General features: G+C 46.5%; 2 protein-coding genes across 2 annotated transcripts in view; one reads left to right on the forward strand and one right to left on the reverse strand.

Annotated features, from left to right (window-relative positions):
• Positions 1 to 5289, reverse strand: part of LOC134983345 (oocyte zinc finger protein XlCOF6-like) — a 72532-nt gene extending 67243 nt beyond the window's left edge. The window contains exon 1 of the mRNA XM_063949052.1: positions 5249 to 5289. The gene's annotated coding sequence lies outside the window, so the exon portion shown is untranslated. The remainder of the gene's footprint in view (positions 1 to 5248) is intronic.
• A 236-nt stretch (positions 5290 to 5525) lies between these two features.
• LOC134983360 (oocyte zinc finger protein XlCOF22-like) overlaps positions 5526 to 27009 on the forward strand; it is a 35376-nt gene continuing 13892 nt past the window's right edge. The window contains exons 1-4 of the mRNA XM_063949064.1: positions 5526 to 5636; positions 9524 to 9602; positions 9721 to 9818; positions 9973 to 10372. Coding sequence (XP_063805134.1) covers positions 5526 to 5636; positions 9524 to 9602; positions 9721 to 9818; positions 9973 to 10372 — 688 coding nt within the window. The remainder of the gene's footprint in view (positions 5637 to 9523; positions 9603 to 9720; positions 9819 to 9972; positions 10373 to 27009) is intronic.

Raw genomic sequence — 27009 nt, forward strand, 5'->3', positions numbered from 1 at the left:
TCTCTGGAGCAGTGAGGTGTAGCCTGACAGGTGCCCAGCGGCAGCATTATTTGGCCACTGCTGGAAGCCGCTTCCCAGTTGTCTAGAGGGGCAGATTGTAGAGGCCAGCAGCAGCGCTGTTTGGAGCTGCGCTGCCGGGGAGCGGGCAGGTGTGGAGCGACACAGGCGCCCAGTGGCAGTATGTGTCTGACCGCTGGTGGGAGCCGGGAAGAGGGGGAGTCTGATCCAGTAAAGCTATACCTTAGTAAGCAGCTTGTGGAAAACACGTTCCCCGCACATGGAGGGGCGGCAGCAGGAGCTGACTGCCCCACTATCACAGCAACAAACAGGCCCAATGGGGTGGCGGCATAAGCTGACCACCCGCTCCTTACCTCAGTGTAATGGGGAGGCTCCGACGTGGCTTCTCTCTAAGCTCCGTCCAGCTCCTGCAGCCATGTCTGAATCAGCTAACGCTGATGAAGGTCTATAGCGGGTCTTCTCTGTCTAAGCACCAACAAGCCTTCGCTGCACAACAGCAGCACACACTCACGGACCCACGCTTCTTAATAAGCTGGGAAGGGAGTGTGATTGATACAAAAAAAAAATATTTAGAAAAATTAAAAGTAAACCCTGGAATGACTCCAGGATGCGACCTTCCCTGGTGAAGGCACAAAAAACACTGAGGCATCTTGGGAGTATGGAGGGGGGAAGAGGGTTACACATTTAAATATTTAAATGTGCCTATCCCTGCTATCGCACTGTCCATATCCCAAGAGTACTACAGTGCCCCCTAGTGGATGAAAAATAAATAAGTGATGTCACTGTGACACTCCCAGATCCCCTAACCTCCCCAGTCATGTCCCTGTATTATTACTATAGATACAAGTGATTTCACTGTGAAGCTCCCAGATCTCCTCACCTCGCCCTCACGTCCCTGTATTATTACTATAGATATGTGATGTTACTGTGATGCTCCCAGATCACCCTCACCTCCCCAGTCATGTCCCTGTATTATTACTATAGATACAAGTGATTTCACTGTGAAGCTCCCAGATCTCCTCACCTCGCCCTCACGTCCCTGTATTATTACTATAGATATGTGATGTTACTGTGATGCTCCCAGATCACTCACCTCCCCAGTCATGTCCCTGTATTATTACTACAGATATAAGTGACGTCACTATGACACCCCCAGATCCCCTCACCTCCCCAGTCATGTCCCTGTATTATTACTATAGCTATTAGTGATGTCACTGTGAAACTCCCAGATCCCCTCACTTCCCCAGTCATGTCCCTGTATTATTACTATAGATATTTGATGTCACTGTAACACTCCCAGACCCCCTCACCCCCCAGTCATGTCCCTGTATTATTATTATTATAATTATTATTTAAGAAATAAGTGATGTCACTATGATGCTCCCAGATCCCCTTACCTCTACAGTCATGTCCCTGTTTTATTAGTGGAGATATAAGTGATGTCACTGTGATGCTCTCAGATCCCCTCACCTTCCCAGTCATGTCCCTATATTCTTACTAGAGACATACGTGGTGTCAATGTGACGCTCCCAGATCCCCTTACCTCTCCAGTCACGTCCCTGTATTATTAGTAGAGATATGTGATGTCACTCTGATGCTCCCAGATCCCCTCACCTCCCCAGTCATGTCCCTATATTAATACTATAGATATAAGTGATGTCACTGTGACATTTCCAGATTCCCATACCTCCCCAGTCATGTCCCATTATTATTACTATAGATATAAGTGACGTCATTGTTATGCTCTCATATACCCTCACCTCTCCAGTCATGTCCCTGTATTATTTTTATAGATATGTGAAATCACTGTGACATTCCAAGATCCCCTCATTTCCCAGTCATGTCCCTTTATTATTACTATAGATGTAAGTGATGTCACTGATGTCCTCACCTTCCCAGTCATGTCCCTGTATTATTACTATAGATATTAGTGATGTCACTGTGACACTACCAGATCCCCTCACTTCCCCAGTCATGTCCCTGTAATATTACTATAGATATGTAATGTAACTGTAACACTCCCAGACCCCATCACCCCCCAGTCATGTCCCTGTATTATTATTATTATTAAACATATAAATGATGTCACTGTGATGTTCTCATATCCCCTCACCCCCCCAATCATGTCCCTGTATTATTACTATAGATATAAGTGATGTCACTGTGACTTTCCCAGACCTCCTCACCTCCCCATTCATGACCTTGTATAATTACTATAGCTATAAGTGATATCACTGTGATGTTCCCAGACCCCTTCACCCCCCAGTCATGTCCCTGAATTATTATTACAATTATAAATATAAGTAATGTCACTATGATGCTCCCAGATCCCCTCACCTCCCCAGTCATGTCCCTGTATTATTAGTATAGATATAAGTAATGTAAATCTGACGCTTCCCCATCCCCCTCACTTCCCCAGTCATGTCCCTTTATTATTGCTATAGATAAGTGATGTAACTGTGACGCTCCCAGACCACCTCACCTCCCCAGTCATGCCCCTGTATTATTACTATAGAAACATAGAATTTGACGGCAGATAAGAACCACTTGGCCCATCTAGTCTGCCCCTTTTTTTTAATCCTTTAGGTAATCTCAACCCTTTTTGAACCTTAATTCTTTGTAAGGATATCCTTATGTCTATCTCATGCATGTTTAAATTGCTCTACAGTCTTAGTCTCTACCACCTCTGATGGGAGACTATTCCACTTATCCACTACCCTTTCTGTGAAGTAATTTTTCCTTAAATTTCCCCTGAACTTTAAGGAAAAATTACTTATAGATATGAGTGATGTCACTGTGACATCATTACCACTCCCAATGTATAATAATAATAATAATAATAATAATAATAATACCAGGACACCACAAGCTGCTGTCCCTGTATAATAATAACCATACACAAAAACCTGCTCCCCCCGTATTATACTAATTACAACAGGACACCCCATTCTGCTCTCCCTTTACAGTAATAATAAAATGACACCACAGGCTGCTCCCTCTGCAAAATAATAATAATAATAATAATAATAATAATAATAATAATAATAGGACACAACAGGCTTTTCCCAATGTATAATAATAATAATAAAAATAAAAGGAAACCACAGGCTGCTTCTCCTGTATAATAATAATAATAATAACAACAACAGGACACCACAGGCCGCTCCCTTCTGTATACTAATAATAACAGGACACCACAGCCTGCTGCCCCTGTATAATAATAATAATAAGTGGACACCAATAGCTACTCCTTTATAATATTAATAATAGGACAACAAAGGCTGCTCCTCCTGTATAATAATAATAATAATAATAATAACAACAACAGGACACCACAGGCTACTCCCCCTATTGAAATAATAATAATTCTTCCTCTGTATAATATTAACAGGGCACCACAGGCTGCTCCTACTGTATAATAATAATAACTGAACACCACAGGCTGCTCCCTCTGTATAACAATAACAGGACACGACAGGCTGCTCCTCCTGTATAATAATAATAATAACAGGACACCACAGGCTGCTCCCTCTGTATAACAATAACAGGACACGACAGGCTGCTCCTCCTGTATAATAATAATATCAGGACACCACAGGCTGCTCCCTCTGTATAACAACAGGACACGACAGGCTGCTCCTCCTGTATAATTATAATAACATCAGGACACCACAGGCTGCTCCACCTGTAGAGCAGGATGCCATAGGCTGCTCCTCCTGTCTATTATGACAACACATGATGCTACCCCTGTATATTATTGCAACACAGGCTGCTCCCCCTGTATATTATGACAACACAGGCCACTCCCCCTGTATACTATGACAGCACAAGATGTTACCCCTGTATATTATGACAACACAGGCTGCTCCCCCTGTATATTATGACAACACAGGCCACTCCCCCTGTATACTATGACAACACAGGCCACTCCCCCTGTATACTATGACAACACAGGCCACTCTCCTGTATACTATGACAGCAGAGGATGCTACCTCTGTATACTATGACAACACAGGCCACTCCTCCTGTATACTATGACAACACAGGATGCTACCCCTGTATATTATGACAACACAGGCCGCTCCCCCTGTATACTATGACAGCACAGGATGCTATCCCTGTATATTATGACAACACAGGATGCTCCTCCTGTATATTATGACAACACAGGTTGCTCCTCCTGTATAATATGACAACACAGGTCGCTCCCCCTGTACAGCACAATGCCACAGGACACAACACCTGTAATGTCCCGGGTATAGAATTACGGTAAGGGTGGGTTCTGCGCCACCTGTATTACGGTAACAGCGGGGTCTGCGCCACATGTATTACTGTAATGGCGGGGTCTGCGCCACCTGTATTACGGTAACGGCGGGGTCTGCGTCACCTGTATTACGGTAACAGCGGGGTCTGCGCCACATGTATTACTGTAATGGCGGGGTCTGCGCCACCTGTATTACGGTAACGGCGGGGTCTGCGTCACCTGCATTACGGTAACGGCGGGGTCTGCACCACCTGTATTACGGTAACGGCGGGGTCTGCGCAACCTGTATTACAGTAATGGCGGGGTCTGCGCCACCTGTATTACGGTAACGGCTGTGTCTGCGCCAACTCTATTACGGTAACGGTGGGTATGCGCCACCTGTATTACGGTAACGGCGGGATCTGCGCGACATGTATTACGGTAATGGCGGGATCTGCGACACCTGTATTACGGTAACGGCGGGGTCTGCGCGACCTGTATTACGGTAACGGCGGGGTCTGCGTCACCTGTATTACGGTAATGGCGGGGTCTGCGCCCCCTGTATTACGGTAACGGCGGGGTCTGTGCCACCTGTATTACGGTAACAGCAGGGTCTGCGCCACCTGTATTACGGTAACGGCGGGGTCTGCTCCACCTGTATCACGGTAACGGCGGGGTCTGCGCCACCTGTATTACGGTAACGGCAGGGTCTGCGCCACCTGTATTACGGTAACGGCGGGGTCTGCGCCACCTGTATTACGGTAACGGCGGGGTCTGCGCCACCTGTATTACGGTAACGGCGGGGTCTGCGCCACCTGTATTACAGTAACAGGACACTAGAGTGTCAGCCATCTGTACAGGGATAATGCAGCACCAGAGGCTGCTCCAGCTGCACTATAACAAGGCACCAGAGGCTGCTCCCCCTGTAGTACAGAACCTGACACCAGAGCTGCTCAGCCTATAGAATAATAATAATAATATCATTACCTGCTGCCAGACACAGCAATGGCTGCTCTCTGCTCCTGCTGCCTTGTGGGAATGATAGAAGGAAGGCGGAGCTCAGACCAGGGGAAAATGGCCGCCGCTCCTGACGTCACTACGCGGCCAGGAAACCTATTGCTGCTGCCGGACTGGTCTACAAGAAAATGGCCGCCGGCCTCCTGCACTGAGGACATGTATGTTAATATTCATTAGCAGAGAGCGGGGCTGTGGGCGGGTTGAAGGAGGGGAGAGGCCAGTAACCAATAAGCAGCCTGTGCCAATCATGCCCTACTTCCGGACTGTGCGTTCCAGCTTACTTCCGTATTGTGCGGTCCACATACAGGAAGTGAGTTTTCATCGACTGTTGCAGCCACCCAGTGTCCGTGGAGATCAGGTAATGGCGTCTTACTATACAGGGGGAGCAGCCTGTGGTGTCCTGTTATTATTACACAGGGGGAGTAGCCTGTGGTGTCCTGTTATTAATATTATACAGGGAAGCAGCCTGTGGTGTCCTGTTATTATTACTATACAGGGGGTAGATGCTAGAATCAAGTGGGCTAAGGGACCTTTTCCATTTGGGGGAGGAGCTACGACAGCGGGATAGTTCCTCTACAGTCCACGCCACCAACTATTACCTTTAGTAATTTCGGGTACCCTGTTCGCCCGTAGCTCCTCCCCTGGCGACGTAGATATAGAACCAACCCTATACAGGGGGAGCAGTCTGTGGTGTCCTGTTATTATTACTATACAGGGGGAGCAGCCTGTGGTGTCCTGTTGTTATTATTATTATTATTATTATACAGGGGGAGCGGCCTAAGGTGTCCTGTTGTTGTTGTTGTTATTATTATACAGGGGGAGCAGCATGTGGTGCCCTGTTATTATTATACAGAGGGAGCGGCCTGTGGTGTCCTGTTGTTATTATTATACAGAGGGAGCAGCCTGTGGTGTCCTGTTATTATTATTATTATTATTATTATTATTATAATACAGGGGGAGCGGCCTAAGGTGTCCTGTTGTTGTTATTATTATTATTATACAGAGGGAGCAGCCTGTGGTGTCCTGTTATTGTTATTATACAGGGGGAGCAGCCTGTGGTGTCCTGTTGTTATTATTTTTATACATGGGGAGTGGCCTGTGGTGCCCTGTTGTTATTACTGTTATACAGAGGGAGCAGATGTTTGTGTACGGTTATTATTATACAGGAACAGCAGCTTGTGGTGTCCTGGTGTTATTATTATACATTGTGAGTGGTGGTGATGTCCTACAGTACTGGATGAATGGCCTGAGGTGTCCTGCTTTTAAAGACATCTGTTATTATTATTATTTTTATACTGGGGTGCAGCCTTTAGTGTCATTATTATAAAATGTATTAAATGTAATTGTGGGGATTGAAAATATTGCTCAGTATGAAGCAAATGTATATCACACACCTGGGAGTGTCACAGTGACATCACTTATATCTATAGTTATAATACAGGTACATGACTGGGGAGGTGAGGGGGATCTGGGAGCGTCACAGTGGCATCACTTATATCTATAGTAATAATACAGAGACATGACTGGGGAGGTGAGGGGATCTGGGAGCGTCACAGTGGCATTACTTATATCTGTAGTAATAATACAGAGACAAGACTGGGGAGGTGAGAGGATCTGCGGTTGTCACAGTGAGATCACTTATATCTATAGTAATAATATAGGGACATGACTGACGAGGTGAGGGGATCTCGGAGCGTCACAGTGACATCACATATCTTTAGTAATGTAACTCCTCCTTACCTGGGTGTACAGTGTATATGTGCAATGTGCCTCCACCCAAGCTATGTAGAGCCCAATACTCTAATCGCTTAGGAAATAACCTACCCCTGCCTATAACATTAGTATGTGATGTAAGCAGATAGGACTATGCACATTTACCTATCGTACCTTTCCTTTGTGATTTCAGGCTCTTCCACAGATACGGAGACAGTTCCACCCTTAAGTATACTAGTTTTAATATGTAAGAAGTTATAGGCCACCTTATACAGTTATATCATATAATACTCAAACCATGAACCGTTCTTCTAATATACCCCACCTATACATAATAATATACCCCACCTATACATAATAATATACCCCACCTATACATAATAATATACTCCACCTATACATAATAATATACCCCACCTATACATAATAATATACCCCACCTATACATAATAATATACCCCACCTATACATAAGGTAATGCATGCAATACAGAGCATACGATTCCATAAGAAAGTTGTGGGGCTGCGTTTGAAAAACCACCCGGGTTCTCTTACTATAATCGTGCACGGTTGGGGCCCTTTCGTGTCTGTGTATAAGAAGTACTGTGGGTTATATGGGTATACACTTGGAGCAATTGTCCTCATGATTGTTGAGCAATGCCTACTTTACGGCAATGAATAGCATGGTTTCCATGGAAGTTCTAATTGTAGCGCTCCTAGACAACCTGAAACAGGAAGGTAGTACGTGGAGCTCTCCACCCTGGAATCCCTGACACCCGTGGTCTACTCGTTACATATAGTGGGGTGATGATCTGTGTTACCTGTCCCAGTATAAGCATAGCCCCACTGTAGATCCATGGGTGTGGCTCCAGAACATACAGAAGTCCCGGTTATTGGGACCTGTCTCTGATAGGTAAGGGGTGCTTAGTCTCTGTAATGTATAATTTCCAAGTTTAGGTGACCCTGCGCCCTCTCCGAGCTGCTTTCATCATTATACACCCCGCACTCTATGACTGCTACCCTGCTGGTCATTATCTAATGGATATGGAGTCTCTAGAGGTGCTATTTATACTCCTCAGATCCACCGATGCTGCTGGTCCCTGTGCTAGGTGTGGTACTTTAATAGTTAAAGGATGATAGGGAAGTATGCAGATTAGCAGGATTTATATGGGGGCATCCTGCACTTACAGTGATAGTGTGCCCGGTCTGGACCTCCCCCCGACTCCGCCTCCACCAACAACCGGGCTCTTCCTGTCTTCCTGCGGGTTGGATGGGATGAGGTGCACAGCTCTGCCTCGGGGGGAGGGGGGGAACTGTCTGCTACTGCTGGACTCCTGGTAGCTGCTGCCCGAACTGCGATCTCCTTCCATGTACTAGCCTGCCCCGCCAGCGCTCCGCCTCCCAGCACTCTCGGTGACAACCAGGCAACGGGACGTCCCTGCTCGGCGTCCACCAGGGGAAATTAACACAGCGCTTCTCACCCACAGCGGAAGACATCCAATTCCTTTCCCTCACAGGGGCTCTCTCACTCGCAGGGAACCGCCTTCCTGTAAGCTCCCTTGTCTCAGCCGCCAGCCTTTTTCTCTCCCCTTAGTCAGCCCACCAACAAAACCGCCACTACACGCGCCCAGCCACCTCTCTCAGCACACGGGACCTCTGGAAGCTTCTCCGTGATCTCCCCCGCACTGCGCGCTTACCAGAGTCCCCTCACCTTCAGCAGGCACAGAATAATAACATGCATAAACACTATACATTATTGGATCACTAGAAAGATCCAAGTTATTATCACATATATGGTATACATCAGTTGGCAGCATCTCTATTACCTTATAGATCTACACATTCATTAATTGATTTGCCCCCTCATAGTGTCCCAAGGCCTTCAAATGACTAGAGTACTACAGTAATAATACAGGGACATGACTGGGGAGGTGAGGGGATCTGGGAGCATCACAATAACGTCACTTCTATCTATAGTAATAATGCAGGGACATAACTGGGGAGGTGAGGGCTCTGGGAGCATCACAGTGACATCACTTATATATATAGTAATAATACAGGGACATGACTCGGGAGGTGAGGGGATCTGGGAGCGTCACAATAACGTCACTTCTATCTATAGTAATAATACAGGGACATGACTGGGGTCTGAGGAGACTTGGGAGTACAGTAACACCAGGATATGTGTCTGGGTGATGACTGGAGAGGTGACTGCTGGGAATGGGACATAATACAGTAACACCAGGGGATGTGTCTGGGTGATGACTGTATCACTGTGTGTGTCAGGTTCCTATAAGACAGAGCTGGCCAAACTAGTCCTCGAGATCTACCAACAGTTCACATTTTCCAGACCACCTAGCTGGTGCACAGGTGTAGTCATTACTAATTAAGATGTGCTGAATTCATTCCTAACTGACAATTCTACAGATCTCCAGGAGGCCTGGAAAACATGAACTGTTGGTAGATCTCGAGGACCGGTTTGGCCAGCCCTGCTATAAGGTGTCAGGATGTCACTGTCTATGTCTCCATGCAGGAGGAGGAGTATATAGAGGAACACAGGGGTCTGTATGAGGACGTGATGATGGAGAATCACCGGCCCCTCACATCACTGGGTAAGAGAAGACTGTCATGTATTGTACAGGGAAGAGCAGGTATGGGGGCCCCTATATACACAAATCATCTGATAATCACATATATACATTGTACTCAGTCACTGTGTGTCTCCTACAGATGGGCCCAGTAACAGAGATACCCCAGAGAGATGTCCCCGTCCTCTGTATTCCCAGGATTGTACAGAGGAGAATCACAGGATCCCACAGGAGGATCAGGTAGGTGGGCTATAGGTTCTCCCCAATAAACCTAAGTGACTGTCACTATATGATCTGTAGAGGATTTGTGTGTCTTATACACTGATATTATACTGTTTCACCTCAGTTTAATCAAACAGTATGCAAATGTCATTGTATTTTTTGGGTTATTTAGGTAGAACGTCTTTCTCGTATAAAGGCAGAAGATATAGAGGAAGAAGAAGAAACGTATGTGACTGATATTAAGGTAGAAGATACAGAGGGAGAAGAAGAGACGTATGTGACTTATATGAAGACAGAAGATATAGAGGGAGAAGAAGAGACGTATGTGACTGATATAAAGGCAGAAGATATAGAGGGAGAAGAAGAGACGTATGTGACTGATATAAAGGCAGAAGATATAGAGGGAGAAGAAGAGACGTATGTGACTGATATAAAGGCAGAAGATATAGAGGGAGAAGAAGAGACGTATGTGACTGATATAAAGGCAGAAAGTATAGAGGGAGAAGAAGAAACGTATGTGAGGGGTGATCAGCAGTGTAAGGAGGAGGAGATCCCTACAGATATCAGCACAGGTGAGTAATAAACACTTATTACAGATAAGAGTCACATATTCTCCTTGCTCAGTCACTACAGCAATCTCTTATACTACACCCTCCTCTGTCAGTACAAACTAATGAGGAATATGTATTTTCCCAGTGGGGGAGTCAGGAGCCATCAGCCCCTATTATACTCCTGCTCGCCCCCTCACATCATGTCACTGTGTGTTACCAGCCCAGAGATCTGACCAGTCTCCTCCCCACACTCTCTGGTGTATCTCATACATCAGGAGCCATCAGCACCTTTTATACTCCTGCTCTCCTCCTCACATCATGTCACTGTGTGTTACCAGCCCAGAGATCTGACCAGTCTCCTCCTCACACTCTCTGGTGTATCTCATACATCAGGAGCCATCAGCCCCTATTATACTTCTGCTCTCCTCCTCACATCATGTCACTGTGTGTTACCAGCTTAGAGATCTGACCAGTTTCCTCCCCACACTCTCTGGTGTATCTCATACATCAGGAGCCATCAGCCTCTATTATTCTCCTTCTATCCCCCTCACATCATGTCACTGTGTGTTACCAGCCCAGAGATCTGACCAATCTCCTCCCCACTCTCTCTGGTGTATCTCATACATCAGGAGCCATCAGCCTCTATTATACTCCTGCTCTCCCCCTCACATCATGTCACTGTGTGTTACCAGCCCAGATATCTGACCAGTCTCCTCCCCACTCTCTCTGGTGTATCTCATACATCAGGAGCCATCAGCCCCTATTATACACCTGCTCTCCTCCTCACATCATGTCACTGTGTTACCAGCCCAGAGATCTGACCAGTCTCCTCCCCACACTCTCTGGTGTATCTCATACATCAGGAGCCATCAGCCTCTATTATTCTCCTTCTCTCCCCCTCATATCATGTCACTGTGTGGTACCTATGTTTTCACCTGCAGGGTTCACAGTAGTATCCACAGGATATACATTGGGATATGAGGTATCGTCAGCGGATTGGCAGTAATGATCAAAAGGTTTCGGCCTCCCAGAATGCAACAGGCCAGTCTCCTATATCCCGCCTCCTGGCTCAGGGAATTCAGTTTTCTCTGACGTCCTAGTGGATGCTGGGACTTCCGTAAGGACCATGGGGAATAGCGGCTCCGCAGGAGACTGGGCACAAAGTAAAAGCTTTAGGACTAGCTGGTGTGCACTGGCTCCTCCCCCTATGACCCTCCTCCAAGCCTCAGTTAAGATTTTGTGCCCGGCCGAGAAGGGTGCAATCTAGGTGGCTCTCCTGAGCTGCTTTTAAGTAAAAGTATAATTAGGTTTTTTATTTTCAGTGAGTCCTGCTGGCAACAGGCTCACTGCAGCGCGGGACTAAGGGGAGAAGAAGCGAACTCACCTGCGTGCAGAGTGGATTGGGCTTCTTGGCTACTGGACATTAGCTCCAGAGGGACGATCACAGGTTCAGCCTGGATGGGTCCCGGAGCCGCGCCGCCGGCCCCCTTACAGAGCCAGAAGAGCGAAGAGGTCCGGAGAAAGCGGCGGCAGAAGACGTTCCTGTCTTCAGATAAGGTAGCGCACAGCACTGCAGCTGTGCGCCATTGCTCTCAGCACACTTCACACTCCGGTCACTGAGGGTGCAGGGCGCTGGGGGGGGAGCACCCTGAGACGCAATAAAACATGATAAAAACCTTATGTGGCTAAAGAAATGCATCACATATAGCTCTTGGGCTATATGGATGCATTTAACCCCTGCCAGTTTTCCAGAAAAAAGCGGGAGAAAAGGCCGCCGAGAAGGGGGCGGAGCCTATCTCCTCAGCACACAAGCGCCATTTTCCCTCACAGCTCCGCTGGAAGGACGGCTCCCTGACTCTCCCCTGCAGTCCTACACTATGGTAACAGGGTAAAACAAGAGAGGGGGGGCACTATTTGGCAAAATAATAATATAAGCAGCTATTTAAGGGAGTAACACTTATATAAGGTTATCCCTATACATATATAGCGCTCTGGTGTGTGCTGGCAAACTCTCCCTCTGTCTCCCCAAAGGGCTAGTGGGGTCCTCTATCAGAGCATTCCCTGTGTGTGTGCTGGGTGTCGGTACGATTGTGTCGACATGTATGAGGAGGAAAATGATGTGGAAGCAGAGCAATTGCCTGTGTTAGTGATGTCACCCCCTAGGGAGTCGACACCTGACTGGATGGTCGTATTTAAAGAGTTACGTGACAGTGTCAGCACTTTGCAAAAAACTGTTGACGACATGAGACAGCCGGCAAATCAATTAGTGCCAGTCCAGGCGTCTCAGACACCGTCAGGGGCGCTAAAACGCCCGCTACCTCAGGTGGTCGACACAGACCCAGACACGGATACTGAATCCAGTGTCGACGGTGAGGAGACAAACGTAATGTCCAGTAGGGCCACACGTTACATGATCACGGCTATGAAGGAGGCGTTGAACATTTCTGACACTACAAGTACCACAAAAAAGGGTATTATGTGGGGTGTGAAAAAACTGCCTGTGGTTTTTCCTGAGTCAGATGAATTAAATGAGGTGTGTGATAAGGCGTGGGTTTCCCCCGATAAAAAACTGCTGATTTCTAATAAATTATTGGCACTATATCCTTTCCCGCCAGAGGTTAGGGCGCGTTGGGAAACACCCCCTAGGGTAGATAAGGCGCTCACACGCTTATCAAAACAAGTGGCGTTACCGTCTCCAGATACGGCCGCCCTCAAGGAACCAGCTGATAGAAGGCTGGAAAATATCCTAAAAGGTATATACACACATACTGGTGTTATACTGCGACCAGCGATTGCCTCAGCCTGGATGTGCAGTGCTGGGGTGGCTTGGTCAGATTCCCTGACTGAAAATATTGATACCCTGGATAGGGACAGTATATTATTTACTATAGAGCATTTAAAGGATGCATTACTATATATGCGAGATGCACAGAGGGATATTTGCACCCTGGCATCAAGAGTAAGTGCGATGTCCATTTCTGCCAGAAGAGCCTTATGGACGCGACAGTGGTCAGGGGATGCGGATTCCAAACGACATATGGAAGTATTGCCGTATAAAGGGGAGGAGTTATTTGGGGTCGGTCTATCGGACCTGGTGGCCACGGCAACTGCTGGGAAATCCACCTTCTTACCCCAGGTCACTTCTCAGCAGAAGAAGACACCGTCTTTTCAAACTCAGTCCTTTCGTTCCCATAAGGGCAAGCGGGCAAAAGGCCACTCTTTTTTGCCCCGGGGCAGAGGAAGAGGGAAAAGACTGCACCAGGCAGCCCCTTCCCAGGAGCAGAAGCCCTCCCCCGCTTCTGCCAAAGCTTCAGCATGACGCTGGGGCTTTACAAGCGGACTCAGGCACGGTGGGGGCCCGTCTCAAAAATTTCAACGCGCAGTGGGCTCACTCACAAGTGGACCCCTGGATCCTGCAGGTAGTATCTCAGGGGTACAAATTGGAATTCGAGACATCTCCCCCTCGCCGGTTCCTGAAGTCTGCTCTACCAACGTCTCCCTCCGACAGGGAGGCTGTTTTGGAAGCTATTCACAAGCTGTATTCTCAGCAGGTGATAATCAAGGTACCCCTCCTACAACAGGGAAAGGGGTATTATTCCACACTGTTTGTGGTACCGAAGCCGGACGGCTCGGTGAGACCAATTTTAAATCTAAAATCCTTGAACACTTACATAAAAAGGTTCAAATTCAAGATGGAGTCACTCAGAGCAGTGATAGCGAACTTGGAAGAAGGGGACTATATGGTGTCTCTGGACATCAAAGATGCTTATCTCCATGTCCCAATCTTCCCTTCTCACCAAGGGTACCTCAGGTTTGTGGTACAGAACTGTCATTATCAGTTTCAGACGCTGCCGTTTGGATTGTCCACGGCAGCCCGGGTCTTTACCAAGGTAATGGCCGAAATGATGATTCTCCTTCGAAGAGAAGGCGTCTTAATTATCCCTTACTTGGACGATCTCCTGATAAGGGCAAGGTCAAGGGAACAGTTAGAGGTCGGAGTAGCACTATCTCAGGTAGTGCTACGTCAGCACGGGTGGATTCTAAATATCCCAAAATCACAGCTGATTCCAACAACACGTCTACTGTTCCTAGGGATGATTCTTGACACAGTCCAGAAAAAGGTGTTTCTCCCGGAGGAGAAGGCCAGGGAGTTATCCGAGCTAGTCCGGAACCTCCTAAAACCAGGCCAAGTGTCAGTGCATCAATGCACGAGAGTCCTGGGAAAAATGGTGGCTTCGTACGAAGCGATTCCATTCGGAAGATTCCATGCAAGAACTTTTCAGTGGGATCTGCTGGACAAATGGTCCGGATCGCATCTTCAGATGCATCAGCGGATAACCCTATCTCCAAGGACAAGGGTGTCTCTCCTGTGGTGGTTACAGAGTGCTCATCTTCTAGAGGGCCGCAGATTCGGCATTCAGAATTGGATGCTGGTGACCACAGATGCCAGCCTGAGAGGCTGGGGAGCAGTTACACAAGGAAGAAATTTCCAGGGCTTGTGGTCAAGCATGGAAACGTCTCTTCACATAAATATCCTGGAACTAAGGGCCATTTACAATGCCCTGAGTCAAGCAAGGCCTCTGCTTCAGGGTCAACCGGTATTGATCCAGTCGGACAACATCACGGCTGTCGCCCACGTAAACAGACAAGGCGGCACAAGAAGCAGGAGGGCAATGGCAGAAGCTGCAAGGATTCTCCGCTGGGCGGAAAATCATGTGATAGCACTGTCAGCAGTGTTCATTCCGGGAGTGGACAACTGGGAAGCAGACTTCCTCAGCAGACACGACCTCCACCCGGGGGAGTGGGGACTTCATCCAGAAGTCTTCCAAGTGATTGTAAACCGTTGGGAAGAACCAAAGGTAGACATGATGGCGTCCCGTCTCAACAAAAAACTGGACAGATATTGCGCCAGGTCAAGGGACCCTCAGGCAATAGCGGTGGACGCTCTGGTAACACCGTGGGTGTACCAGTCGGTGTACGTGTTCCCTCCTCTGCCTCTCATACCCAAAGTACTGAGAATCATAAGAAGGAGAGGAGTAAGAACTATACTCGTGGCTCCGGATTGGCCAAGAAGAACTTGGTACCCGGAACTGCAAGAGATGCTCACGGAGGAACCGTGGCCTCTACCTCTAAGAAAGGACCTGCTTCAGCAGGGACCTTGTCTGTTCCAAGACTTACCGCGGCTGCGTTTGACGGCATGGCGGTTGAACGCCGGATTCTGAAGGAAAAAGGCATTCCAGATGAAGTCATCCCTACCCTGATCAAAGCCAGGAAGGATGTAACTGCGAAACATTATCACCGCATTTGGCGGAAGTATGTTGCGTGGTGTGAGGCCAAGAAGGCCCCTACGGAGGAATTTCAACTGGGTCGGTTCCTACATTTCCTGCAAGCAGGACTGTCTATGGGCCTAAAATTGGGGTCCATTAAGGTTCAGATTTCGGCCCTGTCGATCTTCTTCCAGAAAGAACTGGCTTCAGTGCCTGAAGTTCAGACGTTTGTCAAGGGGGTACTGCATATACAGCCTCCTTTTGTGCCTCCAGTGGCACCTTGGGATCTAAATGTAGTTTTGGGGTTCCTAAAATCACATTGGTTTGAGCCACTCACCACTGTGGACTTTAAATTTCTCACATGGAAAGTGGTAATGCTGTTAGCCCTGGCTTCAGCCAGGCGTGTCTCAGAATTGGCGGCTTTATCCTATAAAAGCCCTTACCTAATTTTTCATTCAGACAGGGCAGAATTGAGGACTCGTCCTCAATTTCTCCCTAAGGTGGTTTCAGAGTTTCACATGAACCAGCCTATTGTGGTACCTGCGGCTACTAGAGACTTGGAGGACTCCAAGTTACTAGACGTAGTCAGGGCCCTGAAAATATATGTTTCCAGGACGGCTGGAGTCAGAAAATCTGACTCGCTGTTTATCCTGTATGCATCCAATAAGTTGGGTGCTCCTGCTTCGAAGCAGACGATTGCTCGTTGGATTTGTAATACAATTCAGCTTGCACATTCTGTGGCAGGCCTGCCACAGCCAAAATCTGTTAAAGCCCATTCCACAAGGAAGGTGGGCTCATCTTGGGCGGCTGCCCGAGGGGTCTCGGCTTTACAACTTTGCCGAGCAGCTACTTGGTCAGGGGCAAACATGTTTGCAAAATTTTACAAATTCGATACCCTGGCTGAGGAGGACCTGGAGTTCTCTCATTCGGTGCTGCAGAGTCATCCGCACTCTCCCGCCCGTTTGGGAGCTTTGGTATAATCCCCATGGTCCTTACGGAAGTCCCAGCATCCACTAGGACGTCAGAGAAAATAAGAATTTACTTACCGATAATTCTATTTCTCGTAGTCCGTAGTGGATGCTGGGCGCCCATCCCAAGTGCGGATTGTCTGCAATACTTGTATATAGTTATTGTTACAAAAAATCGGGTTGTTTATTGTTGTGAGCCATCTTTTTAGAGGCTCCTAAAGTTAACATACTGTTAACTGGGTTCAGATCACAGGTTGTACGGTGTGATTGGTGTGGCTGGTATGAGTCTTACCCGGGATTCAAAATCCTTCCTTATTATGTACGCTCGTCCGGGCACAGTATCCTAACTGAGGCTTGGAGGAGGGTCATAGGGGGAGGAGCCAGTGCACACCAGCTAGTCCTAAAGCTTTTACTTTGTGCCCAGTCTCCTGCGGAGCCGCTATTCCCCATGGTCCTTACGGAAGTCCCAGCATCCACTACGGACTACGAGAAATAGAATTATCGGTAAGTAAATTCTTATTTTTTTGTTGGTGCGGCAGGAGCTGGACCACAATCTTTGGACTGCTGATTTTGGAATCCCTAAGCTCGTTATTAAATTTATTTTTGTAGTCTTAACTTTTTTGAGCGAGTTTTCTAAAAAGCGTCTTACACGCCACCTTAGAATGAGTCGCTCCAACAACTTCCCGCCCGGTCACGACAACGCTTACGCACGTGTTCAGTGCTGTTTCAGCGGGCACCTGTGTAGGATGTACTAGCAAGTCCAGCTGACGTTACCAGGCTGCGGCCGGAGAATGGGAAGAAGGTCAGGCGTCAGTTCTGCTTAGTGGGGGAGATGCGAGACACAGCCGCACTGTTCTCGGGGTGGGGACTACTGAACAGTCGCTGATGCGGCTGCCACCTCGGGTGCACCAGCACTAGGCCCCAGGGATCATAGGCTCCAGGGATTAGTGTGAGGCCGTTCCCTGGGGTTGATGTCAGCAGTGGGGAGTAAGACGCTCCCCTGGTCACCCATCCCCCCGCTTCATGACCAGTTTCCTCTGAGTTTCCCCTCATGAACTGATTTCCCGCTTCCGTCTGAGACGCTGTGTATCTAAAAGGACCCGGTCGCAGTATAGGCGGCTGTGTGACTGGAGCATATGTGTTCACTGTTGCGTTCACTGAGCATTGGTGTACACTATTTGCGTCTGGATCCCCTCAGCGTACCATTGGGTACGAGGAGTTAGATAAGTGCCTGATGCATATGAGTCTGTAAACTATTACTGCTGTTTCATTCACTTTGCGACTGAATACGTTAAATATCCTATACAAGGAAATGCAGTAATATGTTTCTCCTACATACTTGAAATGTATCTGTAGTTGATTATGTGATCATATTGCATATAATACTAATTAATAACCTGTGACTGATTGCTAGTGTGATTGCTGACTTTACTATTTCTGTCAGTTTTTGGGTATATTTCAATCCTCAATGCTGGTGCAAAGCAGGGAAGTATCAGATCGTATGTCACTTTATAGCTTGTTAAAGTGATTTCAGTCACAAATTGTGTAGTTAACACCGTACAGGTGTGTGATTTGTTTACCATTGTGATCGGACGGTGCTTACGAAAGCCCTCACCGCCTTGCGTCCCGGCCCCAGTCACAGAATGGAGTTTAGGTCACACGGGACCTGGCCAAATAGGGGATTCCCGCTTACCGTCAGTAACCGCCTGTTACTGATTCCACCCACTACGCAGTGGGCGGATTCTATGCAGCCACCACCAGACTCCTATTTAGTTGGGTCTGGAACCACTGCTCTGCTCTGTATGCGTCAACACGCTGTCTTACCACCCCTGTGTGGTATTGACGAATCTCCAATAGTTGCTTGACCAAGCACGGCACGGTAGCAGGTGGAAGGCGGAGCTTGGAGATGCTGGGTGTACCCTGGAGAGCCGAAAAACGGAGCTAAGTTTCGCTTAGCCCTGCAAGTCACAAGATGAAGCAGTCGTCTTGAAGCAGAAGATGTTTTATTTACCCAGTCTTAAAAAAGACTGTTCCCTATTGCTACCGGCAACTGCAATACAGCAAGTTGTTTACAGCAGAGTGAAAATGGTCTAATCCACCTCTGAAGCTCATAGGCCTCATCTTTTTATCTCAAACCAACATACAGTTCAACAGGGGGTAGTCCCACCCTGAGTCTTTTTAACCAATTGTTTTAGCTTTCACCAAAGCCTCCTGAATAATCCAAGGCAGGCACAGGTTCAAGTTGAACCCCCGTGGGCTTCTTTTGCACAGACATTATACAATATAGCTGAGTGGATAATGCCAGCTCCTATACTAGGGATAGGTTACCCTGTTAACCCTTACAAGAAAAACAGGCTGAAAGGCCTGTGGAAAATAAATCACACAGACATGAAACAACATCCTCACAGTCTACACATGTTTCAGAAGGAGACACTTGGGAGGATGAGGATTCCTCACATTCTGGGTCTGCATACAGAGACGAGGATGAAGGTCCCAGCTCAGTGGTTATACCTGAGCTAATTAGTTCTATGAAAGCCATTCTATCCTTATAGGAGGCAGCAGAGCCTTTGTTAAAATCCAATGCTCCTGTGTTTAAACATCCCAAAACAGTCAGAACTGAATTTCTGGGGTCAGAACAGCTGACGGAGATTATGCAAGAGGCTTGGGTAACACCCACTAAGAAGTTTAGAATTCCAAAGAAATGGAATTCCCATTATCCTCTTCCAGCTGGGGACTGTTTAAAAAGGGAGGTGGCTCCCAAAATAGATACGCACGTCATTCGATTAGTGTGAAAATATACATTACTTCTGCCTTCAACATCATTAAATGATGTTACGGATAGAAAAATAGATGTTTTTTTAAAAACCATTTTCTCCTTGTCTGGGGCAATTGTGAGACCAGCCATGGCTTCAGCCTGGATGGCAAAAGCAATGGCCGCTGGGCATTGGCATCTAGAGAGCAAAAATCCCATTTTGCACATATTAAACAGGCGGCTATGTTTATGGAAGAAGCAGCCTTGGACATGGGTACTATTGCCTCTCAAGCATAAGCCTCAGCAGTAGCCGCTCACATGTCGGTTTGGCTACATACATGGAAGTCTGACTCAGAGTCCAAGGAGTTTCTAGAGTCTTTGCCCTTTACTGGAGATATTCTTTTTGGTAAAGAATTACAGTATATTGGAGTCAGAAGCAGACTCTAAGAAAGCGAAGTTTCCTTCTACTTACAAGTCTAAACCTAATTTTTCAGCTTTTCGGTTCTTTCGGACCCAAGGAAAAGCGAAAGGAAAAGTTTATGGCAAACAGTCCCAATCAGACAAGTCTGGAAAGACTAAAAAGCACTGGGCTTACCAGAAGGCCTGCCTCCAAACCAGAAGATAAGCCATCAGGCTGATGGTGCAGGCCTCCACCTGGAGGACCCCAGGGTGGGAGGCCAACTTCTTCATTTTGCACAGATCTAGCAGCAGTCCACCACAGATGCCTGGGAACAAGAAGCATTATCTCACAGTTATGCGTTTGCCTTCAAGAAGCACCCTCCACAAAGGTTTTTTTGTACCAGCCTATCTGCAGTAGAAACAAAGGCCAGGGCCTTACAAGAGGAAGTTCAGAGGTTGCTTCAATCAGGAGTGATAATTCCAGTTCCTCCTGCGCAACAAGGACAAGGTTTCTATTCCAACCTGTTTCTAGTTCAGAAGCCAAATGGGTCGTTTCGGTCTATACTCAGTCTCAAGGTGCTGAACAAGTACATTTGGGTGCCTCAATTTCATATGGAGACTTTACGTTCCATTATTTTGGCCAAGGAGCTGGAGGCTTTTATGGTATCCTTGGATATCCAGGATGCTTTCCTGCATGTTCCTATAGCACTGTCCCATCAGTGCTATCTCAGGTTTACCATCCTCGAGTAACACTTTCAGTTTCAGGCCCTACCATGTGGAATGGCCACAGCTCCAAAAGTGTTCACCAAAAATATGGTGGTAATGGCGGCTTATCTCCGTTGACAGGGGATAAGGATTTTTCCATACCTCGACGACTTATTAATTCTTGCACAATCTCAGGAATTGCTTCAGTGTCATCTGCAACAGACAATAGCTTGTTTACAGAGACACGGCTCAAAAATTGGGGAAAGTCGTCCCTGGGTCCGTCACAACAGATGATGCACTTAGGGGGCTGTATTGGATTCCAGTCTTCAGAGAGTGTTTTTACCTCTGAACAAAATATCTACAATACAGTTGAGGATTCAGGATCTGCTACAAAGTCAAAGGGTATTCATTTATGCAGCTATGTGTGTGAAGGGATCAATGGTGTCGACATTCAACATGGTGGAGTATGCTCAATTCCATTCAAGTCCTCCTAAATGTCTGATCCTTTCCAAATGAAATGGGTTACATCAGACAATAATAACTCAAACTATGATCCTTCCTCTGGAAGTACGGAAGTTATTAGCCTGGTGTCCCATCTGACCAAAGGGAGACCCTATTGGATCTCAGATTGGGAGGTGCTGATTACGGATGCAAGTTTTCAGGGCTGGGGAGCAGTGTCGTAAAAAGGTAGCTTCCAGGGGCTGTGGATCAAGGAAGAAAGTTGCCTGCCGATAAATATATTGGAACTTTGGGCCGTATATAAGGCACTCACTCAGGCAAAGGACTTCCTTCAGGGGAAACCGGTTCTAATTTGTTCGGATAATGCGTCAGCAGTAGCGTACCTCAATCATCCAGGAGGAACGCGCAGTCAAAAGGCAATGAAGGCATTAAGCCACACATTAAGAAGGGCAGAACTTCATCATCCAGCGTTGTACGCAGTATTTGTTCCAGGCGTCATAAACTGGGAAGCGGATTTTCTTAGTCGACACGCCATTCATGCAAGTGAATAGGCTTTACACCCCGAGGTCTTCCAGAGTCTGGTAGACAAGTGGGGGCTGCCTCAAGGCCTCTCGGCAGAATTTCAAAGTACCCGCATATGGGTCAAGAACAAAGGATCCCAAAGTGATCTTCATGGATGCTCTGTAAGATGGGACTTTCAGCTAGCTATGTGTTTCCACCAATCGCCCTGCTACCCGGGGTGATTCGGAAGGCCAAACAAGGAAAGGGCACCAGGATTTGAATAGCTCCGGCATGGCCCAGAAGACACTGGAACACAGATATACAGAGGCTATCAGTGGACACTCCGTGGCTACTGCATCAATGTCCAGATCTACTGTTGCAGGGTCCTTGTTGTCACAGGCATTGGGATTTTCTGTCTTTGACAGTGTGGTTCTTGAGACGTCCATCCTTAAAGCTAGAGGATTTTCTCAATAGGTAATTTAAACAATGCTTAGAACAAGGAAACCATCTTCTGCTTCTATTTATTACTGTGTGTGGCAAGAATATATCCAACTCTCTTTGTACTCTATGGATTCCACAAGAGGGGATTGTCTGCAGACAAGCAAACGCTGGCGAGGTGGCTTCAAAATACTATCTCGGAAGGTTACTCTCGTGCTGATCTCCCTATATTCCAGCTAATGTCTCATTCTACTTGTATAGTAGGTCCATCTTCGGCAGCATGCCATGGTGCCTCAGCTGAACTGATATGTAAGGCAGCCACATGGTCTTCCATCGACATATTCATTAGGCATTATGCCTTTGATACCTTTGCCTCTCATTTGGGGCGAAGGATTTTCCTGTCCAATCAGGAGCGTCCCCTCCACTAAATTTGCTTTGGGACATTCCAATGTATATCCTGTGGATACTACTGTGGACCCTGCTGGAGAAATACGTAACTATGGTAGAGTTACCATCGATAACTATTTCTCCTAAGTCCACATTATCCACATGGATTCCAACCTGACGCACCTGATTTAATGATTCTTACACCTACTAACCTCTTCCTTCTTGTACGGAAGGGTGTGCATGTGTGTTCTTCTTCTCGCCTCGTTAGGGCTCTCTATGATGCTCTTGCCTTGAGCTTTGGAAAATAACTGAATTGCCTGAACCAGGAGGTGGGGATATAGAAGACTGGCTCATTGCATTCTCGGAGGTCGAAAGCTTTTGATCGTTGGTGCCAATCCTCTGATGCTACCTCATATCCCAATGTATATCCTGTGGTTACTGTGGACTTAAGAGAAATAGAGTTAATGATGGTAAGTCTACTATAACTACGTATATTACATGCTATATTATATACACTATGGATGTGTATTATTGCATGGTGCGGCTGCTTGCTGGGGCACATGCTCAAGGTTCCTCATGCCACATGATACAAAGCTTAGGAAATATATGGCGCAGGTCCTGTCATGTATCCACATGCTCCTGTAACAGCCGGCCTCAGGGAATTGGCTAATGAACGGCTCCTGTTACTGAGTTGGCAGCACCTGAGTCTTGCTACCGTCGCCTTAGGTATATAATACATTTATTGAGCTTGTGTACGGGAACCAGCATTCAGAGTCCTGCACATTCCCTGCTGATTACCTGTCCCCTGGCACTTGGATGACGGCCTTCTCTGGCTTCTGATCCATGGCCTTAAGGGCACACCAGTGGTTCGTAATGGAAGTATCTTCAGGAGCGTTCACGTCTAAGTAGGAGGACAAGGCCTCTTGCAAACTTCTGGTGCCTTCAGCATCCATTAATATATAATTCTACAATCTCCAAGGTGGTAAAGGAGGAGTAGCGGGAAAAGGCGACCAGGACCCTATCAGAGGGGTGTGATCAGGCCATGAAATTGTTGTCGGTAGAAAAATTCAAGCGACCAGGTTCTGGGACACACTGTGATAAATATGGAGACTGACACAGGACATATTATAAAGGATAAGCATTTATTTCTCTAAGTTACAACAATGAGAACCTGCAAATAACAAGTTATACTCCGCTACAGTAATAGGAAGAACAAATTAGAATACTCCACTCTTATCTAAATGTTTCATGATCTGTCCCAGATGATGGTCATCGATTACGTAGTTTAAATAATATAGTTCAGGCACCCTCAGGGTCCTTCTTTAATAACTCTGTCTGAATGTATTAAACTGAGGTGGGTTATGAAGTCTATATCTGCTGCAGACAGACCTAGCTTCAATCAGAACGAAGCTGCTATGTGTAAGTCTCTAGGCTTTATACCCTGCAAGGATATACGCTGACATTGTCTTACCAGATATTACATTCAGGGTCTGTGATGCTGGGTGCAGTAGTCATTCAGTATAACATAATTTATCTTATCCTGGACAACTGTCCCCTTTCACCTACTTATGAATACAATACGCCAAACATCTTACCAGACCGTTTCCATCTGAGATACTGATAACAGGAACATATATCTATTATAATCAGCCAGCCTAAAATCTGTGTATATTCTTCCCACTCACTATGTCCTTCACACTCGGTCAAAGGTCAAATTCAGCTAATAAAGGGAGCATGAGGAAGCTGAGGAACGGGCGGCATTACTGGTCTGTTCATCAGTAGTGGAGGATCTATCAAGATGAGGGTCTGGAGCAAGAGTAACATCTCCCATAAGGAGAAGTGCAATTTCTTGTAGCTATTGAATAAAAAAGATTTATGAAATTGGGGCTGTCTGGCATTAGGGGTATAGAGAGAAGTAAGGGGGACATATTTATAATGAATTTCCCAACTAGAATCCAATATCTACCATTGCAATCCACCCACTTGCTTTCCAGGTGAAAGGGGCAGGATCTATTAGAAAGGATGGCTACACCACAGGAGATAGAGCATGCTGGGTAGTTATTGGTAAACTGAGGGGGAGAGTGCAATGGATCATGTGATTCCTGAATGGCTACCACCGCCGCCTTCTGGTCAGCAAAATATTTTATTGCAAGACGTCTCTTACGGGGAGAATTAAGACCTTTTACATTAAGACTTAAAAACGTCACCGTGATAGAGAGAGATCAGATCATGGTATGAAACATCTAGGATCATCTGTGTAAAGTCCAATAGAGTCTGTAGGGCGTGTGCATACTTCAAACTATCAAATAACAGAAAAAATAAAATAGGGAACAAAAATGGGAGACAAACAGAAATAGCGTCCATAAAGAAGCTAGAGATTCCGTCACTAGGGAACCGTGACAGAAAGATAGAAAAAGGTGGTGGTCGGGCCTAAGAGGGAAACTCACCGACTACTCCAAGTAGCCATACGAGAGGCAAAATCTAGTCATCATAGTAACAACTGTACAAAGATATATCAAATCTCAATGTAACCAATGTATCCAAAGGAGGTAAAGGCCAAGAACATGGCCTGATATCCAATGTAGGTTCCACCAACACAGTTATAAGGGCAACAGGATGTTACATGAATCAGTCATGCTTTACCTGAACACCCAAACATTCTAGAAAGGTATTATGAAACGTAACAGTGGAAAGAATATCAGACCATATACCATATAGCAATTAAATAGCACATAACAAGAACAAATAAATCTGGCCCAAAAATAGATCCATGCCCAGTAACTTAGTCCCAGTTGGCACATGTTACAGTAGGAAACAAACTCTGAGTGTCTCTAACAGTCTTACTCCTTTAGCATATTACTTGAAGACAGAAAACAACGCCTCCGGGATTGGTTTAGGTAAAGTGTCATGAAGTACTGTCAACAGGAATGTCCCACTTTTTCAGAATAGCAGGACCATCCTCAGGTGAAGGTATCTCTGTGAAGGCACCATTTCTCATTACTATAACCTTAGTAGGAAAGCCCCATTTGTATTTGTATTGCACATTTCCTTGGGTGGAACAGATGCCTTTTGCCCAGCGTCGCAGGAGAAGTTTTTGGAAATAGCGCAGATTATCCAGGCACTCAGCTGTGGATCAGGAAGACAGTGGCTCATAGAATGCTTTCTTTAAGATGAAAAAGTGCACCCTGAGCAGAGTGTCCCTTGGTGCTTGGATAGGGGTCTGTTTGGACTTTGGGAGTCTATAGATCCTGTCAGTAATAAGAAGGTCCGCGGCAGAAGCCTTCGGTGGAAGTTTCTGAAAAGAGGACCATGGCATAAACTTAAAGCTCAGCATTTGTAAAAGAATCCAGAATGCCCATTATTGATATTATTTCTCTGAGACCTGTCTTCTAAATCAATGACTTTATCATGAATAGAGACCGGGTCTTCCTGAAGGGTGTCGTGCTGAAATCAGATCTTTGTGAGACGCAACAATCTCATCTTAGTCTGTACGAGTGCCAATCTCACTGATATCTGACCTCAAAGCTTGAATATTAGAGTTAAGTTCTGAGGTTATTTCAGTCCTTAAATGTAGATAACATAGAATGTATAGATCGTAGAGTAACAGGATCATCTAGAGAGTCTTAAGACGTCTTCAGCCATTACAGCTGGGCTGTGCATCTGACAAGAAGAAGCAGATGATGTTGTAGCAGTCTCAGAAGTACCACCTGAATTCGAGGTACTAAAGAGATGGACAGGCGGGGCCGATTTGGTACCTTTTAACCTTTTTTGGAGGCATGGTAAGCTGACTACAAAGAGACTGACCTCTCAGAGATAGGAAAATACAAACGATCTATAAATAAAAGGAGCAGTAGTACGCTGTCAGGAGGTTACATCAAGATGACTCAGTTCAAAATGACATTCTTAGTCGGGGTGACAGGGGTATCTGAGCCAAAATTTCAAGTAAACATGATGTAATGCAACTCAAATAACACAGTAATGAGCGAGATATTCCACTAGAGGTCAGCGTGATCACAGACGTGAAGTACTCAGCACAGAGAGACACAAATGGCAAAATATATTCAGTGAATAAATCCACAAAATAATATACTGTGAGGTTGTAATCAGAGTGTAATGAGCTGTACTCAGACGATACTTGATACTGGGCTCTGCATGTAGACTGAGAGGAAGTAGATTATAGTGGTACCATATAAATAGAAGGTAGTTTCACCTCCAGGCAAATGCTTCAATTTAGATGGGCCAAGTGGTTCTTATCTGCCAACAAATTCTAGTGTAGTGACCCCGGTCCAGCCATCAGGACACTTATTTAGCAGCTTATATCAATTTTAAACCTTATTGAAGGCAAAGCATGCAATGGGCGGGTACCAGGATTCAAAATGGCAGCCACCTCACTTCCCAATATCATTGCCGGGCTCGGTGACTGTGGGCAGACCGTTCTGTCCCCAGCAATAGTGGGAGCTGCGCACCCGTGTGAGTGGGAGAGCATTTGCTCCCACCTGAGGAAAAATTGCCTCCAAGTCAGGTGTTTGGAGCGTGCAGGAAAGACTGGGCGCACTTATCCCCAAAATTCAGCCCGTGTCTTCAGCGGCGTCACTAGGCTGCACCAGTGAACAGTGCTCGGAGTGAGCAGAGCGAGCTGCTTTAGGGCAGTAGGAGTGGGGGACTTAATAAATAGGGTCTTGGTTCCAGCAGCGGCTGAGAGCTATTAGGTAGGGTAGATAAGAAGCCACTTAGTGAGGAGAGCTCCAGAAAGCACGTCTGGATGGACTCAGGCCCCTCTTA

This window comes from Pseudophryne corroboree, assembly GCF_028390025.1.
Source record: "Pseudophryne corroboree isolate aPseCor3 chromosome 3 unlocalized genomic scaffold, aPseCor3.hap2 SUPER_3_unloc_13, whole genome shotgun sequence".
Lineage (NCBI taxonomy): Eukaryota > Metazoa > Chordata > Amphibia > Anura > Myobatrachidae > Pseudophryne > Pseudophryne corroboree.